Source organism: Bos taurus, chromosome 14, assembly GCF_002263795.3.
Source record: "Bos taurus isolate L1 Dominette 01449 registration number 42190680 breed Hereford chromosome 14, ARS-UCD2.0, whole genome shotgun sequence".
Taxonomy (NCBI): Eukaryota; Metazoa; Chordata; class Mammalia; order Artiodactyla; family Bovidae; genus Bos; species Bos taurus.
In genome coordinates, this window is record NC_037341.1 from 27,118,151 (window position 1) to 27,137,959 (window position 19,809).

At 40.1% G+C, this 19,809-nt stretch overlaps 1 protein-coding gene across 18 annotated transcripts in view; it reads right to left on the bottom strand.

Moving 5' to 3' along the window:
- The window catches only part of ASPH (aspartate beta-hydroxylase), a 189,839-nt gene that overhangs the window by 104,550 nt on the left and 65,480 nt on the right, over positions 1–19,809 (bottom strand). For 6 of the 18 annotated variants that reach the window (XR_003038026.2, XM_015474449.3, XM_025001419.2 and 3 more), the window contains 9 exons: positions 16,023–16,112; positions 15,799–15,921; positions 12,932–12,964; positions 11,631–11,687; positions 11,087–11,140; positions 10,603–10,635; positions 7,159–7,197; positions 6,593–6,628; positions 5,281–5,325 (listed from right to left, as the gene is read on the bottom strand). Coding sequence is in view for 17 of the 18 variants with exons in the window: in XM_015474449.3 (XP_015329935.2) it covers positions 5,281–5,325; positions 6,593–6,628; positions 7,159–7,197; positions 10,603–10,635; positions 11,087–11,140; positions 11,631–11,687; positions 12,932–12,964; positions 15,799–15,921; positions 16,023–16,112 (510 nt within the window). In the remaining variant the exon portion in view is untranslated. 18 annotated transcript variants of the gene reach the window in all.

A 19,809-nucleotide genomic window follows, 5' to 3' on the forward strand; every position in this document is an offset into this window, starting at 1 on the left:
TGCAACCCCACGGACTGTAGCCCGCCAGGCTCCTCTATCCATGGACTTCTCCAGGCAAGAATACTGGAGTGGGTAGTCATTCCCTTCTCCAGGGGATCTTCCCCACCCAGGGATTGAACTCGGGCCTCCTGTATTGCAGGCAGATTCTTTACTGTCTGAGCCACCAGGGAAGCCCTAAGCCCACATTCAAATTCTTAAACATCATTTATGGGACACTCTGAGAAATGCTGCCTGCCTGTCCACTGTGTCTTCTTAGCCGGTACATGGCACACCGACTTGGTCCTTGTGTCTCAAGCACTTGTGCCCTCTCCCCTCCACATGCTGGCTCCTTCACTTTGAGCAGCTCCTCCAGGCTCAGCTCCAGCATGACCTCCTGCTCTGCTCCCCTGGCCCCCACAGTTGGGTTGGTTCCCCCTCCTCTGGGTGCTGGCCTGGGTATCACTCTGAGAGGTTAATGCTATATTGGCTGCTGTCCTTAGCGGCACATCCACAGGTCTGTGAATCGATACCAGACAGAGATTGCATTCTTCACTGTGTGTCTGGGGCAGAGCTGTAGCATGCATGCAGGTGTGTGTGCTTCAGTCATGTCCGACTCTTTTGTGACCCTATGGACTGTAGCCTGCCAGACTCCGCTGTCCATGGGGATTCTCCAGGCAAGAATACTGGAGTGGGTTGCTGTGCCCTCCTCCAGGGGATCTTCCCAACCAGGAGATTGAACCTAAGTCTTCTGTGTCTCAGGCAGATGGATTCTTTACCCACTGAGTCACCTGGAAGGCCTGAGCCTGTACCATAGGAGCTATTTAATATATATTTCTTGAATAAATGAAAGATCAAATCACTAACAATAATATGCATATTAGGTTCTTATTACCATAAGCTAAGACCTTTAGAGCTGCCAGCCTAAAGCTGGTTGTGGGTCTTATTGATCCAATTAGAAAATGCTTGATGACAAGGTGGGCATGAGTGACAGCTCTGGACAGAGGCAACAGTGAAATCAGCCCCCCTGAGAGAATATTCAAATGTGGATGAGTTACAAATGTCATCTCCATCTTCAGAGAGAAAAGAGCAGCAGATTCAGCCAGAAACATTGATGTTCACACATCTTCATTTCAGATAGCACAATTATCATCACAAAACGTAAGATAAACATTTTTCCCGGCATTGTTGTTCAGTTATGCAGCTGTGTCTGACTCATTGTGGCCCCATGGACTGCAGCACGCCAGGCTTCCCTGTCCTTCACCATCTCCCAGAATTTGCTCAAACTCATGTCCATTTAGTCAGTGATGCCAACCAACCATCTCATCCTGTTGCCCCCTTCACCTTCTGCCCTCCAGCTTTTCCAGCATCATGGTCTTTTCCATGGCATGACAGAAAAATTGTTAAAGGAACAAATTAGTCAAATGGTCTTAAAGTAGTGTAAGGCAGGGAGTATTATGCTGGTGAACTTCCTAACTGATTTGTTCTTAAGTCATTCAATTTGTGCTATGTATAGTTTTTTTTTTTATTTTTTTCTTTATGTGGATCATTTTAAAAGTCTTTATTGAATTCTGTTACAATATTGTTTTTGTTTTATATTCTTGTTTTTTGGCTCTGATGTATGTGAGATCTTAGCTCCCCAACCAGGTAACAAACCCACACCCTCTGCATTGGAAGGTGAAATCTTAAGCACTGGACCACCATGGAAGTCCCCACGCTATGTATAGTTATGCTATCAGATTGCTAGAAATAGGCTGTGTGACATCAAGTAAAAATATGACTTTGAGGACAAGGTGAAAACCCACTAAGGGAGCACAGGTTCCAAAATCAATTTTTTTAAATGTGATATTAAAAATGACTGACTTCTAACATGAGCATGATCAATTTTTCAGATTGACTTTTTACTTCCTTTCCAAAAGGATGCCAGCAAAGCACTTATGGATTTATCAATATAAACAAAAGATGGAAAAATTTAAGCTATTGGACAGCTTACTTTTCCACAATGAATCATAATTAATCTTCAACATTTCTGAGTCTTAAGTGAAAGGCTAATGCATACTAAGACAAACATGCCTACTGCTAAGTCGCGTCAGTCGTGTCCGACTCTGTGTAACCCCACAGATGGCAGCCCACCAGGCTCCCCCATCCCTGGGATTGGATTTTCCAGGCAAGAACACTGGAGTGGGTTGCCATTTCTTTCTCCAATGCATGAAAGTGAAAAGTGAAAGTGAAGCCGCTCAGTCGTGTCTGACTCTTTGCAACCCCATGGACTGCAGCCTACCAGGCTCCTCCATCCATGGGATTTTCCAGGCAAGAGTACTGGAGTGGGGTGCCAGTGCCTTCTCTGAAAGATGCCTAAGGATACACTATCTCTATCACATCAAACCAGCTCTCATAACTCATCTGTTCTTGGGTCTTCATTTCTATGAAATCCTCTAGAGCACAGAAGCTGAGAGTGTGAACTCTTGGAGCCAGAACACAAGAATCAAACTCAGTTCTAGCATTTATCAACTCTGTGATTTCAGGCAGGTTCCTCTGCCTTGCTATGCCTCAGTTTTCTCATCTGTAAAATGCAGATATGAGCATTTCACCTCTGGGGCCACTGACAATACTAAGGGAGTTAATTCATGTGTGTGTCAAGAAGTGCATGACACACATGATGCTTAACCAAAGTCAGCACTCTCTATCCCCTGGGGGGAAGCCGGATACAATAGTAAATCAAGACAATTCCTGCCCCATGGGATTATTATGTCCCATCAATATTGTTTTGAAATTTAATTTGCTATTCTAGGACTGCGTAACCTAGTCTTAGAAAGATCAGAGAAAGCATAGTAATCATCAATTGGATTCTGAGGGCCAGGAAAAAGTGAACTGATATCCAGCATTGTGCAGAGAGCCTCAATCTGAGTTTTCCACGGATTAAAGAATTTTAAAGATTAAAAGGTAGTAAGGTAACAGGCCCCACAACAATTGTTGCCACAGTTTCTGCATCACATATGTCATTCAACACTACTGCAAAAGCAGTCACCTTACTGTACAAAACAGCAACTAATTCATGAATATTATTCCTTCATAAGATTGAATAATTAAATGATGCAACATAAAGTAAGACTAAGAAAATATCAGGAAATAAGCAAACCCAGTACAATCATTACAAGTAACTACTGCTAACTCTCCGCCTCACATCCTCCTTGGTAAAGGACAAACTTATAGCGTGCAGTGCATCACTCAAATTTTTATGACACCAAATGACAAGTGACAACTTCTGGAGCAGGTCTGTCAGAATTCAGCTTCTCTTGATGCACCTCAAATATCAACCTAAAGTGAAAGAAAGTGAAAGTGAAAGTCGCTCAGTTGTGTTCGACTCTTTGCGACCCCATGGGCTATTCAGTCCATGGAATTCTCCAGGCTAGAATACTGGAGTGGGTAGCCTTTCCCTTTCTCAAGGGGACCTTTCCAACCCAGGGATTGAACCCAGGTCTCCTGCATTGCAGGCAGATTTTTTTACCGGCTAAGCCACCAGGGAAGCCCCAATATCAACCTAATTAATTAGTAAATAGTAACAGCCACAGCCACCATTCACTGGGATCTCATTCTATCCTCAGAAAGGATGCATATGAATCAAATCTTCATTTTCATTTGCTTCAGCTGTTAAATATCTCATCAAAAAAAACAGCACCTTATTCCAGCCCCCAGTCCCTTCACCCCTACAACCACTCCTTAGTATTTTATAATTATGTTCCAAGGAAATTTGGGGGCTCATTTATAAAACACCAAAACAGAAGCACAGAGCTTTTAGGTCAGAAAATAATATTATATTTCATACCTTCATTAAAGTCAGGTCGATATTAAAAAAATATCAACCATAACTAGGAAGAAGTGCTGTAGACACTCGTTATTTTTAGGAAAACTTATAAAACAACTTTCTTTAAAGGAATGCAGAGTAAGCAAAATGCAAATTCAGTAACCTGCTCTGCATTCTCAGGTGAGAAACAAGGCACACTGATGTACTGCTCAGCAATACAGAGGAAGCTACTGCTCAGCAATACAGAGGAAGCTACTGCTCGGCAATACAAAGGAAGCTACAAACGCAGGACAGAGACACCAACTGTCCTGACTCCGCATCTTTCCTAAACACAAAATATACGCATATGCCCAGAAGTTATCATGTCAAAAGTCAGTTTCTCCATGGATTTTGTTTCTCATTCACGTTATGATGCCAACAACGCAGTTCCTTCAGGAGTCATACATACTATAAATGTACAACGTACAACAACTATCAAAACTTAGAACTACCCAACCATTAAATAAGTAAATATGAGCGGTGGTATAACTAAAAATAGTCCTTGATTAGAAAAGGCTTTTTCCCCTTGAAATTGAGTATTTTGACCAATTTTGGCAGGCACAATTATTTCTACCAAAATCAATACTCCTAGTGCACATCATCGCTACAAAATTCACATGAAGCATAAAATGAAAAATATGAGTAAAAATTGAACCAATACATAAAACGGAAACAAAAAAAAAGGAAATAAAACACAGAAACAAGAGGAAATACATTTGAGAAAGAGATGTTGACGAATCCTCACTTAATAAAATATTTTTTCCCACTTAGAGAATAAGAGGTTTATATGTTAATTTCTGATTACAGGAATAGTTAATGTCTTCTCTAAAAGGCATTTGAAAGCATAGGCTTTGATTGAAATGCTGTCCCTATTCTTTAAACTCGATGATGATGAGAGGGATGTGTTGGGGAAGGGAGGGAAAAGCAGAGTGATGGATGTAACACAGTGGGCTGGTAGGAAGGACTCCAGGGCACTCACTCACAAGTCCCAGATAGCCTGGACCATGTGGGGTGCAAGGATGCTTTTAGGGAAGATGGGCAGTGCAGGTCAGTGGGGAGGACCAATGTCACTAATATATGTACTGTTCAATTTTCATCTGAAGGCAAGTCTGACTCCACATCCTCCATCAGATAGCCTGTCAATCAAAACAAGGGAAAAACCCCACAACCTAACTTCTACTACTATCACCATCTATGATAGCAAAAATCATACAGTGTTTTGATCATGAACACTCCTCAAATTCTAGCTCAACCAATAAGTACTAGACTCTGTCTGATGCGTATTCCCCGTTACTTTGGCTCAACTGACCTAAACACACAAAATTTTCCTTTTAAATTTAGGATAGGTATAATTAATCCTCTTCTCTCACGAATTCTACTCTCCATAGAATTTTCTTCATACAGCATCTTTTACATTAAACAAAAAAGAAAAAGGAAATACTTGTAACGAAATGCCATACCTGGTGGTACTTCTTGCTGTTCCTCTGCAGGGGGCATGTGCGGTTCTGAAATTATAAATAAATAATAAAATAAATAAAAAAACACTCCATTACAGATTGCTGTCCAGCGTTTCAAGACTACAGATCTTTCAGTTGGCATGATTATTTTTACAGACTGTTTGGGGGTTTGATTGCAATTTATCATAAAGCATTAGGTTTTTGCACCAACACAATAAAGAAAAATGAGCTACAACTTTGTAAAAGTTTGTATATTTCTCAACTTTCCTGAACCACAGGCTTTAGAACATTATCTGCCTAACTGACTAACCTCAAAACTTACTGTCTGGCAAAGGAGATATGAACCAAAGCCCAAGTTTTCACCACAATTTTGCACCAGACTTGATAGGAAAGCTGTTGAAAGATATTTAAAGCATCTTGTTTCTTGTTAACAATACAAAAAATTAAATTCAAATAGAATCTTTAAAATGTATCACTATCCTTAATAAGCTTGTTTTTGAAAAATAATACTCAAGGTAACTTATTCTAAAACTAGCCAAGAATATGGATATGAATTATAACATCCAGCCTTTTTTTGTAGACATCAACCCACTTACAACTAAAGAAACTGTAAGCCTCACGACCCAATGGTATAATGATATATTTATCTGATTGGCTCTATAAAATTACATCACATGTTAGTATCTTCATCCCTAACAACACAGTGGGTGGGCAGGAAGTACCTTAACTGAGACACTATCAAGAAATAAAATTGTTATCTTTCCTTTTGTTCAAGATTTTGTGTAACAGGCTTTGGTCGAAAAGAGAATATTTTATTAGCGTTTTCTAAAACTCAAAATATTTACGCAGCTATTTTAATCATTTTTCTTCTTGCATTAATTTGCTTCTACTTGTGAGAATGCTCAAAACAGTTGGAAATATTTTAGATAAAAGGAAAAAGAAGCCTCATACATATTTTCTCCAACTGAAAGGACATAACTTTCAATCCACTTCAGCCCATGGATAACTCGTTCTCATGACACCACCTCCTCCTACTTAGAGCAGCCCTCCTCACCCTAATATGATACTTTGTACTATACAATCCTGATTTCATCTCCATCACTGCCTTTCTCATAATCTTTACTTTATCATCTCATTGGTCACTAGAGTGCCAGCCCCCAGTGAAAACAGAATTCTAACTCTCTTATTCACTCTCATCCTCCGAGCCCCTGAGCAATGTCAAGACAGCAAATAGTAAGTGTGTGATAAATGCTTGTTGAAGAAATGAATATAACTTTTTATAAAAAGTAAACAGATTTCTATTAAATTAACTTACCTTCTAAAATTGTGTTTGAATTATCTACAGCATGATCTTAAAAAAAAAAAAAATTAAAGCACATCTTACATTAAGCACATCTTACATACTTTCACAAGTTCTTTAATATATTCGTTTGGAGACCTAAATTTGACTCTTTTTAGATTGGGGTTTCTTATAGAGAGATTCATTAGAATATCAACTTTAATTTCTAAATTATAGTCAAAGAATACATCAATAGGCTGGGATGTCTTTAGTGGTCCAGTGTCTAAGGCTCTGCGCTCCCAACACAGGGGGGCCCAGGGTTCAATCCCTGGTCAGGGAACTAGATCCCACACGCTGCAACTAAGACCTGGTGCAGTCAAAACATAAATAAATATGTAAAAGTCAATTGATTTTAAAAATAGGTTGGCATTATCTCTGCGGACATAAACCTTGCACCATAAACAGGATAAATATATCAACATGATCCAATTCCTTAGTGACTTAAGAATGTCTTGTATTTCTGACTACATCTTTGTTCCACAAGTTATACTCGTTTTCACAAATTCAAGGGGAGCTGACTTGCAGGAAGCTCAATACCTTACCTGAACTTTCTGTCCCTTCATTTTGCAATGGCTCGTACACTACAAAATACACAGAAAAAATACTCCTGTAGCCCAGTATCTCATTAGAACACAAGAGCAGCCATACAGTTCAAAGTCTAGTTTATTCTTGAACCCCTGTGACTTCATTACTAGTAAATGGCAGTTTACAGAGTACAGTGGGGAAGAGTTTGGTTCTGGGGCGAAACAGGCCTAGATTCAAATTGCAGAGTAGCCTCTTCTAGCCAGAGGAACAATTATATATGCTTCCTTCTTGCCAAATGGGGAAAATTAAAGTTCCTCCCCAATCACTTGTTAACAGGGTCCCATACTTTGTTTACCCCTGGGTGGTGCTGAATTTCTCTTTTATCCTTTGTGACTGTAATGGAGGTTCTGAGTTACCCACAGCTCTGTCTGCTCTACACTCTGGATCCCAGACCTGGCAGATTCTCTACTTCGCAGAGTAAGTGATGCTCAGATGTTCCACCTGGGGCAAACGGCCCTGCCTCCAACCCGAGATGAGGGTTCAGCGGGCAGGTCTTAATCCACTACCTTAACCACAGCCCAGGGCTCACCTCTCTCTGCTCCACTGCTTAGGCTCTTGTCTCTGCCACCATCTCCCCTCGTGTCCGGCTAGTCCATAGCTTCCCTAGTCAGCCTGATTCCTGCTTTTCCCATCTTCCAAAATGCCTCAAATGTCCTCGTACCCTAAGAGCAAACTGTGTTATAGTCCTAGCACAGTTACAAATGTATTCCCCTTGATCATTTAATAAAGAAAAATATCAAGCATTTACTATCTTTTAGATATTATTCCCAGTGCCTGGGTAGAGTGAGGGACAGTTTTTAATAAATGCTTTTCTATCCTGCTGGTGGAAGACAAAGACACAGTGAATACTTGCTCCCTCTGTCACCCTGAACTGTGTCCCATTTTAATATGCTCTTCTATCAACTGAAAAACAAACAAGCCTTTTCTTTTTGTTGCTGGTGTCATTTTTATTTTATTAGTTTGTTCATTTTGTATGTTTTTCTTTTTTATTGAAGTATAGTTGATTTACAATAGCTCAGTTGGATAGCAAAGTCATTCAGTTATACATATATATGTGTGTTTGTGAGTGTATATATATTTTACATATATATATATATTTTTTTTATTCTCTTCCATTAAGATTGTCCTTGTCCTCTCTCTCCTCCATTTCACAATCTAATGTCTTCAGAGTCATTTGCACATGCTGTCTTCTCACTTCCTCTCCTCAACCCACTCCAGTCTGTCTTCCAGTGCTGACCACATCCCTGAAAAGACTCCTCTAAGACTACCCACGAGCCCTCATACCCAGTGGACACTTCCTGCCTTTATTGAATCAGATCTCCTGGCAGCTCCTTCCCTAACAAATGCTCTCATCCTTGGACTCCAGGGCAACCATCCTCTCCTTTGATTCTCTCCTTTCTCATCGATCTTCATCATTTCACCTTTTTCTTAGCAGGCATTAAAGGTTGCCTTTCATCAGAGTGCAGACACAGCGACTCCTCTCATCTAGCTCTCTCCCCTCTCTTAAACTACTTCAGTCTTTGGATTCAATCATGATGCATATTCCGAAGATTCTCAGACTCAGTCAGGAATAGACTTCTCGTCTATGATCCAAATACCATCCATCGGCTAATCTGATGTCTCCCCTTGGATGGCTCGGTAGGCACTACCCGCATGGGCAGACTGCTCATGACCTTTTGGCCCCAAGCCCGTTTTCCAGTCCATCTGTCTTACAAAAAAGCACTCCATCCACCAGGCACATGAGCACAAAAGTGGTCATATTTATACCTTGTTAACATTTTAAATTATATTTATTACAATATTCTGCCTATGAATATATCTTTACTTTCACAACATCTAACTTAGCATTTATCTAATTTTACACTTCTTTTAAATTTGATTTTAGAATTCTCTATATCTAGTCTGCAACTTGCATTTGGAACATGTTCTTACGAGCATATTTGGAAAAACACAATAATGACTGGCAGAAATTAGAACACTATCTCAAATCCTACCTCTGCGTGCAATTTTTAAATTCCAAATTCCTCTTTTCTCCTTTAAATTCAAAATCAAAAAGAAAACCTAAATGCATTCATAGTGGCCAAGTTATTTAATTTATTAAAAAAAAATATTAGTCCCTAGTAGGATTCTTCTGATGGCATCCTTCACATCCCATTAGGACCTGTGGATGGTGATCTTGGTAGGCTCAAATCTTAAAATCACATGTTTAATAAATTAGCATACTAGATCTACACATAGCTCTTCCAATTTTCTTCACTTGAAATTCACCAGCTAACATAAGACCACAAGTTTTTTTTGAAACTAGAGACTTCATATTATTCATATTTGAGTGTCAAGCCCTAAAATCATCCAGCACACGGGAAGTCCTCCACGTCCGACTCAAGACCTACACATCTCTTCATCCTTCTTGTTTCACAGAAAGTTATTCTCAAATGGCTTCTTTCCTTCTATGGAGTCATCTTTGAGGATATTGAAATAAGAAGGATCCACTGTTGGCTCTATCATTTCTTAGTCAAATGAACATATGCAAAATTACTTACATTCTCTGAACCTTACTTCTTTCATCTGGGGAGTAGTGAAAACATAACCTACTTCAGGAAGTTTAATGAAAACAGCATGGGAAGTGCTGGGGCAACAAGAGCAGCTGCAATTGCCTAAATCAGAATCTGATGCCAGAACTATTTTCTCTATGTCGCTTTAAGTCCAGAATGGAGTTCTTCCATACCTTTCTCCATGGACAGCAGTCATCTTTATTTAATGAAATTAATTTGCAGAAGCAACTAGAGTAGTTAAACTCTGACTAAAGTAGTCTTCACTTCTCTGAGAGCTCAGTTAGTAAACAATCCTCCTGCAATGCAGGAGACTCTGGTTCAATTCCTGGGTCAGAAAGATCCTCTGGAGAAGGGATAGGCTACCCACTCCAGTATTCTTGGGCTCAGCTGGTAAAGAACCATCTGCAATGCAGGAGACTTGGGTTCGATCCCTGGGCTGGGAAGATCCCCTGGAGAAGGGAAAGGCTACCCACTCCAGTATTCTTATGTAAAGAATTCATGGGTACAGTCCATGTGGTTGCAAAGAGTTGGACGCGACTGAGCAACTTTCACTTCACTTCAAAGTAGTCTTCAAGCACAGGACTTATATTTAATTTAAAAACAGCCACAACTATAAAGCAATGAGATTAAATTTTCCTGAAAAATTTGTAACTGCTTCCTAAAGCAATGGCAGAATCACTGGAATGGATAAACCATCTCCCGAAGTAAACTCTGAAAACTACCCATTGATTGGCTCCTTTAAGTTATGGTATTTGTAGCTAAAAGTATCACTCTCCATACTTTACAGTCTAACTCTGAGTAGATTTTAAAAACAAGTAGGTAGCTTAATGTTAAAAAGCATTTTCAAACCTTGTTCATCATAGTCTCGGTAGGTGACATCATCTGCAAAAAAGAGAATAAAACCAAAATAAGTATTACTTGAGTCATTACTTTTTAGTCATTTTAGTGAAAAAGCACAACTAAATCTCCAATACAGATTTCTGTTCCTTTAAACATTTAATGACCGTACAATCAGTGAGAAAGGCCTCTGCCCAAAAACAATGATAGGAAAGGACAGATAAATTATTTTCATAAAAATTTCTCAAATTGGCATAAAGCAAGACATGCAGAAGAAACATTAGGAATTAATATCTTGTTTTATTATGAGGTGGGGGTAGATGAGATGAAATATGAAAGCCTGAAAGTCTTTTTGAACAATCTATGCAAAAAATCCTGTATTAGGCGTTAAAATTATCTTTGACCCATGAAAAGAAAAATCATCATGTTAACAGAGCATTGCAACCATAGAGCCGGAAGTAAGGTTTAAAATCTAATGAAAACATTCATCAGGTACCTGTTTCTTGGTATGTTCTTTCAGCATCATCTACTACTACTGGTTCACTGGAATCTAGAAAGAAAAAACATACACCTTTGCCAAACATGAAAAAACATGCACATTGCTAGACACTACTCTAAACTATTTACAAATTAACTCTAATTCTAACAATTGTGTAAGATAGATATTATTATCATTATTTAATAAAATTTAAGCTGAATAATAGGCCATAATTTCCTCTCAAGTCACAAGGATAGGAAGGAGCAGAATAGAATTTTCACCAAATCTGGCTCCACTATATCACATTGCCTCATTCATTCCCAAACATTCTTGCCAGTATTCTATTAATATTTACAAAATCCCAACAGTGATCTGAAAAAATCTCCTTTTTCCCCATTTCTCCATGTAATATTAAACTATATTCAGATATTTGTATAATACCTGGGCAGCCAAAAATGACTCAAGTATTATAAAGAGATCTCTATTTGAATCAGAGTGAATCATTAACCCTGGGTGGAAACAACCTTGGTCACTGCCTGAAACAGAAACATACATTACAGACCTGGATTTTCCTGCTCATACATCATGTCTTCCATATCTTGACTGTAGGCTGGCGAAGCTATAAATCAGGAAACAATTAGGAAATGACAAATATGTCTCAGAAAAGGATTATGCTTGATATTTAAAACAGGAAAAGCACAATTTCTAGTGGAGACAGAAATCAAATCGAAATGATGCTCAAACTTACATTCATTCATGAAACAAACAGGTACTAACTTGTGCTAAATGCCAAATACAAAGATGAATAAGAAAGTTTCCATCATCAATGTAACTGAACCACAAAATCATGGAGCTATATTCTCATTTAATGAAAATTCAATGACATTCACAGAACAAAAAATGAGGCAGAGACACAGAGGAGTGCAGGTGAACCCTCCTCCCAGGCACACAGCAGGCACCCGCACAAGAGAGCCTGAGTGAGGACCCACATTCCTAGCCCCTCACTTGGACTCAGCACCTGAGCACCCCCCGACTACACCACAATTCTCATGTTTATAGACACCTATTGTTGAAACGACATACGTCCTAAATGCCAGCCAACAATATGACATAGTCCCACAGAAAGAGGGGTCTATTCCAACCCTGGGAGAAAAACTGGCCGACACAGGCTTACTGGAAGACGGTACGTTCATCTCCAGTGTGGCCATACTTTCTGGGGACACATGATATGAGACAAGACAAAACTCTGACTGTTCTGACTCAGGAATTTAGGACTACAAAACATGTAATTCTACAGCATCTTTTTTTCCAATTATCTTCTTAAAAATTTTTTTTCTATTTATTTTTATTGAGGTATAGTAGGTTTATAATGTTGTGTTAATTTCTGCTATACAGCAAAGTGATTCAGTATGCATATATATATAAATATATATTCTTGTTTATATATTTCCCACTATGGTTTATCACAGGGTATTAAATATAGTCCCCTGAGCTATACAGCAGGACCTGTTGTTCATCCATTCTATACACAGCAGCTCATATCTGCTAATCCCAAACTCCCACAGTACCTTTTGACTTAATAATTCCACTCCTGGGAATTTATCTTCAGGAAGTAGACTTCAAAAGCACAAAATTATATTCATATATACATGTATCTATATGTAGATATATACATATATCTATATATATGTGTACATACAAATATATATAATTGTGGTATAACGTATTATATAATAATAATTTATTATGTATTATGTGATATTTGATATAAAGTATGATAGTTAATACATAATAATCATTTTATCTCTTTCTTTTATAGGAAAACATTAATTAAAACAGAATAGTACCAAATTAAAATCTTACCTGTCTCTTCTATATGGTAGCTATCTTCAGTTTCTGAAAATAATAACATTAAATAAAGATTACTACCTTAATAAATAGTACATTTATGTATTTTATATGTATATTCTGGATGAATGTTTATCATTGATTTTATTTTGAAAGCAAATAGGTACTAAAACAAACCATGAAAATATCAATAAACATCTGCTAAATATCTTTCACCAGAACTACATTTAGAAATGCCTCACATATTTTTCTTAGAGGATCCACTTAACAACCCCACAAAGATGACAAACACCGTAACTTGAGCTAAAAAGGGAGGGTGATTTAGTCAGAGTAAAGACGGGCTTCCCACGTGGTGACCATGGTAAAGAATCTGCCTGCCAATGCAGGAGATGCAAGAGATGGAGAGTTCAATCTCTGGATCAGGAAGATCCTCTGAAATAGGAAATGGCAATCCACTCCAGTATTCTTGCCTGGAAAATTCCATGGACAGAGGAGCCTGGTGGACTATAGTCCATGGGGCCATAAAGAGTTGGACACGACTGTTCTCACAACACAGTGACAAAGGCTGTGTCCACATCTCAAGCCCCTTGGCCAATCTATTTTCTAGACATGTCCTGCCATTTTCAGAAGCAAAAGTACAGTCTCTATATGGAAACACAAAGGCAGAACCAAGGGACTATAGATGTTTGGGGAGCTGAAAGGTCAATGTGTTGATACTTTCATCTACATACCTCTGATGGCCTAGTGCTGCCACTCACATGACCTCTGTTAATTTAACAGCTATATGGACATAAGTATTTTTAATTTCTGAAGACTCATAACAAGCAACTTTTACGTTCAAACTGAATCTATGTCCCAATTAAAAATTAGGTCAGAAAATAAAGTTTCTTCAATTTATAAATTTTTTACAAGTGTTTCTGCCCACTCTTGATCTATACCTCCTAACCTCAAAAATATCAAATTCCTTATGTTTCTGATTATTTGAGTGTCTTGATTCAAACTTGTTGTATAAGCATCATCTAGAATATCAACTGTCAATCTTACTTAGTTATTCTGGCCAAAGATGGGAAGGAGCAAGACATTCCTGGGAAATGATGAAATCATTTCATCAGCATTCCTACTCAGAAATGTTTTCCCATAGAAATCATGATATTTATGATATCAGAAGGTCTGAAGCTCAAAAGCTAGTCTGTAAATGTGTATTTTCAATGCACATCACAAGTGAGATCATACACATGTTGAAAAGCATTTTGAACTTAAATTTTCCTCCCAAATTATGCATCTGATACAATTCTGTAGGTTGGTATGGAAACCAAATCATCACTTACGGTGTTATTTCTGTGGAAAAGTGTATTATCTGCTCAACAACAGGCATGAACACAAGCTTTTGGAAATACATTTATTCATAAATTAGGAGCTGTTTGCTTCTCAAGTAAGTTCCCCAATATGTTAAACATTGTGAGAAGTAGATCTATTTAATTCCTCGTAAGGTTTATGCTTTAAAATAGTCCCTGCAACCATTTACCAACAGCATTGTCTGGAGGCTACCTATTCACTCAGTTCTTGTATGGCCTGGACAAGTCCCATGAGCTCTACTCTCTAGCTGTGCCGCACGGGCTTCCCATTGCGGTGGCTTCTCCGGTTGCAGAGCACAGGCTCTAGGGCACATGGGCTTCTGCAGTTGCAGCTCTCGGGCTCCAGAGCGCAGGCTTCGGTAATTGTGGCCCATGAGCTTAGTTGCTCTGGAGCATGTGGGATCTTCCCAATCCAGGGATTGAACCTGTGTCTCCAGCATTGGCAGGTGGATTCTTAACCACTGAACCACCAGGAAGTCCCTCTTGCATCACTCTTTAGAGATGAAACATCTCTCTTAAAAAACAATGTTTCCTTCATACTCATTTTAAGTATAATATGATATACAATTTGAATATTTTCAAATAACAAAAACCAGAGTACAAACATGTGGCTTAAAATCATTTAAGAATTCATTAATGTCTCAAAGGACTACTTTAAGAAGAGTACAGAGAACAGACTCCAAAAGAACAAAGCATGTGGACTTAATTTAGCAGGGTTCTAAATGACCATGGCAGCCTCATATTAAAACAGAACAGAGCAATAAGTATATGAATGAAAAGTTTTCCATACGTCAGTAGTGAATAGCTACCATTCTAACTGGCCTAATGCAAACAGTACAAAGTAAATGACTCAAATGACACTTAAATAGCTAGCATTTAATTTAAAATATTGATACATGCAAACCAATCAACACGAAGTTTGGTCCATATGTAGACTACATGGGGCCTGCCTCCTGATTTTCCAAATAAAATTTTACTGGAACACAGACACACTTACTCAACTGGGCATTGTCCAGGGCTGCTTCTGCCCCATGGCAACAGAACTGAGAAGTTGCGATAGAGGTTTTACGGTCTGCAAAGCCTAAAATAATGACCAGCTGGCCATTTACGAAAAAGAAAGGTTTGCCAATGCCTAGGTTACAAATTGTATTCTACCCACTGTAGTCACAGAGTTCATTTTAGATCAAGACCTTTGGTAGATTATTAAGGTCAGTATTTCATCAGTTGCTTGAGTATCTTATAACAAAGGGTATTCCAGGATGGAGAGTCCAGTAATTGTACTGAAGGATTTCATTTATATCCTATAAAAAATGCATAAATTCTCAGAATTCCTACTGTGCTTTGAATTTAAAAACTGGGACATCTATTTATTTTAGGGAAAAGACTCATTTTATTGGTTTTTAGCTTCAAGTGAAAGAAAAAAAACTTTAGATAAAAGTTAAATATTGGTTTTAAAAAACTTCAACAATCCTAATTACCAATGACTCATTGTGCTTTATTCAGAAACCAAAAACAAAAGTGTTCTACCTTCATGAACGGCTCCAGTTCCCATGGGTTCGTATCTGTCATCTGCATCACTTCCTACAAAGACATGGTCGTCGGGCTGCAGCTCTTCTGCTGGTCCTTCTGGTTCTTGGGGCAGGTTCTCTCCTTGAACAACAGTAATGAACAAAGTGACACAGGTCTACGCCAAGGGCCCCTGGCAGCAGCCAGCACAAACACCAACGGCCCGTCTGCAAGGCTGCACGTACCCGCTGCAGCTGCTGGGCACACCCTGCCCCTCCTCCGGGCCACTGCACACGCCAAAGCTCTGTCCTCTCTCTGGCCAAAGACTAGTTCACCTGAGGGGGCAACAGGTCTTCTTTCACTACAACACCAAGGATGGGACCTCACTTATTTTAGTGGCTCTGTCTGCCCAGCACCTGGGGCTATGATTAGCCATGAGAAGTTCTCAATCCATATTTCATAAGTGAATAAATACATTCAGAATTCTTACTACATTTGCCTCTTCAATGATCAGTAGATCAAAGATCACCTTGTGATCTTCCACTGAGAACTGACATAAAATTCCACGTAACAGTTTTAGACAACTCTATGTAAATGTTCTACTGCAAAGAACAGCCGACCGCCAGCTAAACCACATGTGAGGTCATCAGCATTAGGTCAGATGCATTACTCTTTGCTTCCAAAGGTTTCTGTGTTTAGCCTTTAAGTTATGTCAAGATGCTCATTTTCTGTTGTGAGACTGGCATGATATACGTAACCATTTCTCTTGCCTTGTGTAGATGTTGGACATGCTGTGTGACTCCACTGCAGCGTGGGTTCGCTGGTCACTGTGGTCTGAGACATCCTCCCAGTAGTAACTTGACATGGCCTCATGCAGAGGATTTCCCACATATATCATTCTAACCAGAGAACTTAAGTGAGCCCGACGACGGTGTGCAGTGCAGTACCACTCTAGGAATCAGACCATCTAGGTCCACCTGTACCGGCTGTGCGTGACCCTGGGCCAGTTACTTAACTGCTTTGGGCCTAAGATTTCTCTTCTGAAAAAAAGGAATAAGAGTACCTACTCATAGCATTGTTATGAGGACTGAAGGGCTTAGAAAAATGCCTGCTGCTACTGCTAAGTCGCTTCAGTCATGTCCGACTCTGTGCGACCCCATAGACGGCAGCCCATCAGGCTTCCCCGCCCCTGGGATTCTCTAGGCAAGAACACTGGAGTGGGTTGCCATTTCCTTCTCCAATGCATGAAAGTGAAAAGTGAAAGTGAAGTTGCTCAGTCGTGTCCGACTCTTCGCAACCCCATGGACTGCAGCCTACCAGGCTCCTCCGTCCATGGGATTTTCTAGGCAAAAGTACTGGAGTGGGGTGCCGTTGCCTTCTCTGAGAAAAATGCCTGGCCCATAATAAATAAGGGCTTCCCTGGTAGCTCAGTTGGTAAAGAATCTGCCTACAAACCAAGAGACCCCAGTTCAATTCCTGGGTTGGGAAGATCCACTGGAGAAGGGATAGGCTACCCACTCCAGTATTCTTGGGCTTCCTTGGTGGCTTGGCTGGTAAAGACCTGCCTGCAATGCAGGAGACCTGGGTTCAATCCCTGGGTTGGGAAGATCCCCTGGAGAAGGGAAAGGCTACTCTCTCCAGTATTCTGGCCTGGAGAATTCCATGGACTACATAAAAAGAGTCTGACACGACTGAACAACTTTCACTTTCACTATAATAAGTACATTTTATTGTTGCTGTGCGGCTGCTGTTAATATTTACCATCATCGTCACCACAGTGGTAACAATGATACAATTCCACTGCTACTGAACTTTCCTCCCGAAGTGCAGCACGGTGTTCTTGGTCACTTTACTCGATGAGTTCCTAGTCACTTTAGGCACCTGGTGCGGCCCAGTGCTGCGAGAGAGCCATTAGTCCCTTTTACGTTGACGCTGCTTGTTTTCGGTCTTCTCATCACAGCCTCCCATCTTGTTTCTCACTTCAGATCTTCTGCTTCTCAGCACACCGATCAATTTTTCCTGTCACTAACTGTACGACTCTTTTTTTCTTCTAGTCATGTTCCTTATTTATTTATTCAGTGTAATTTCACAGGGTTTACGTGGGCAGAGCTGAGCTCTCTCACCCATCTATTCAACAGAAGCGCCTGTTTTCAGCAGAAGCACCACACACCGTCTGAGTGTCTCCATGACCCAGGGACAGCCCGCCATGAGGAAAACTGTCTCCTGAGAGCTCACGAGACCTCATCAGAGGCATGGCCAGTGCCCTCTGCAACTGCCGCCCCAACACTATGAGGGAGCAATTATCCAACTTTGAAGGGTGAAGGGCTTGAGGAACTGTGTTAAAGCCACACAGCTAATAAAAGTAACTGCAGGACCAGAATGCGACGGTGAAACACAGAAGGATGGGGACAGAGAGTCTACGTTAGAGACAGCGTCAAGGAGGCAAGCGTGACCTGATAAGATGTGAAGACTGGAACACACACACAAACATACTAACAGAAGACAGAACAAGTCAAAGGTCTTAGGGCAGAGACAGGCCTGGCGATTACAGAGAAAAGAGAGGCCAACTAGGCTCGAGAAAAGTGATCAAGGGGAGAGAGATCAGCCCACAGTAGGCCTGGCCACATCAAACATTGGGTGCAGAGGAGCAAAGATTGAAGCAAAGACCCAAGGGGATGGAAGAGGGGATGGTGGTACTGACACTGCAGAAGTCAGAATACATTTTGGAGGCAAAGCTGAAGGGATTTGCTGATGGATGATGCATGTGAGGGGAAGAGGAGAAAGAAATCAAGGAAAACCCCCAGAATTTTAGCTTCGGCAACTGAATGGATAAAGAGACCACTAACTAGAATGTAAAACATTTATGTAAAATATAAAACTGGAATAAAACATTTTTTTTTCGGTGGAGCTGTGAGATGGAGAGGAATCAAGAATTCAGTTTTAGGAACACTTTGAGTCTAAGATATCCATAAAACATGCATATAGAGATAAGAATAGTTATCTCTAGTTAGTCAGTTATTCAATTAGGTAAGTCCAGGAGCTTAGATGAGAGATCAGGGCTGCAGATATATATTCAGTAGTATTTAAAGCCACGGTCTGTGGTTTCCTGAGGAGAAAGTCTTGACAAAGAACAGATTCAGGGAATCCAGGTGCTAGCCTGGCTTCCTTCCTCCAGTGTCTGGCTTCCTGTATGTCCAGAGGTCCACCATGCCCACGACTTCCTTCTCCTCCAACCTTGGCTGAAACTTACTTTGATCAACCATCTCGACTCACTCAGATCCCCAGTACAATCTCCGTGTCCCATCTTCCTACTGACAATTCCTCCACCTCATTTTCCACTGCAGACAGAATACACAACACTCCTTCACACCCTCCAATGTTTTCAACTTCTCTTAGGATCAAGTAAAAACATTCCTTCCCCTATCTCTCCACCTGCGTTCAGACCTTTTTGGTCCCTGGACTTTCAGACATGCCATGCCCTCTACTTAAAACTTTGCTGACAACCTTTGACTGGCAAAGCATTGTACCATCCTCCAGCTCCTAAATCAAAATGTCATTTCCTCCAGGAAGCCCCTGGTGACCCCAAAGTCTGAGTAAGTCCCACACAGCATCATGTATTTCACCATCACAGCACTTACCTCATCATATTGAAATCAACCATGTGCTGAGATTGTATCATCCTTGGCTTAGGTTAAAGTTGAAATTAAAAAAAAAAAGATGTAGGAAAGGAAAGCCTGTGTTTGATCACATGGGCAGGTGAAGTAGCTTCTCTGGCTGAGAAGAAATGGTACTAAAAGGACACAGGCTCCTAGACCCCTACTAGCCAAGGGCAAAACCCTCAAACTCAGACAGAGCTGGTCTCCCCAGTGGAGCACAGATGGAGCCTGATGGATGCTTTTATACTTAACCTCAAAATACCCAAGATGGACTAAGATACTTTAGCCGGCCTTCAAAAGCCCAATTTAAATGATGGGAAATTGTTTGTTTTTAAGAAACATAATTTTTTTACTGTAGGGCCACCTTCAGCTCATG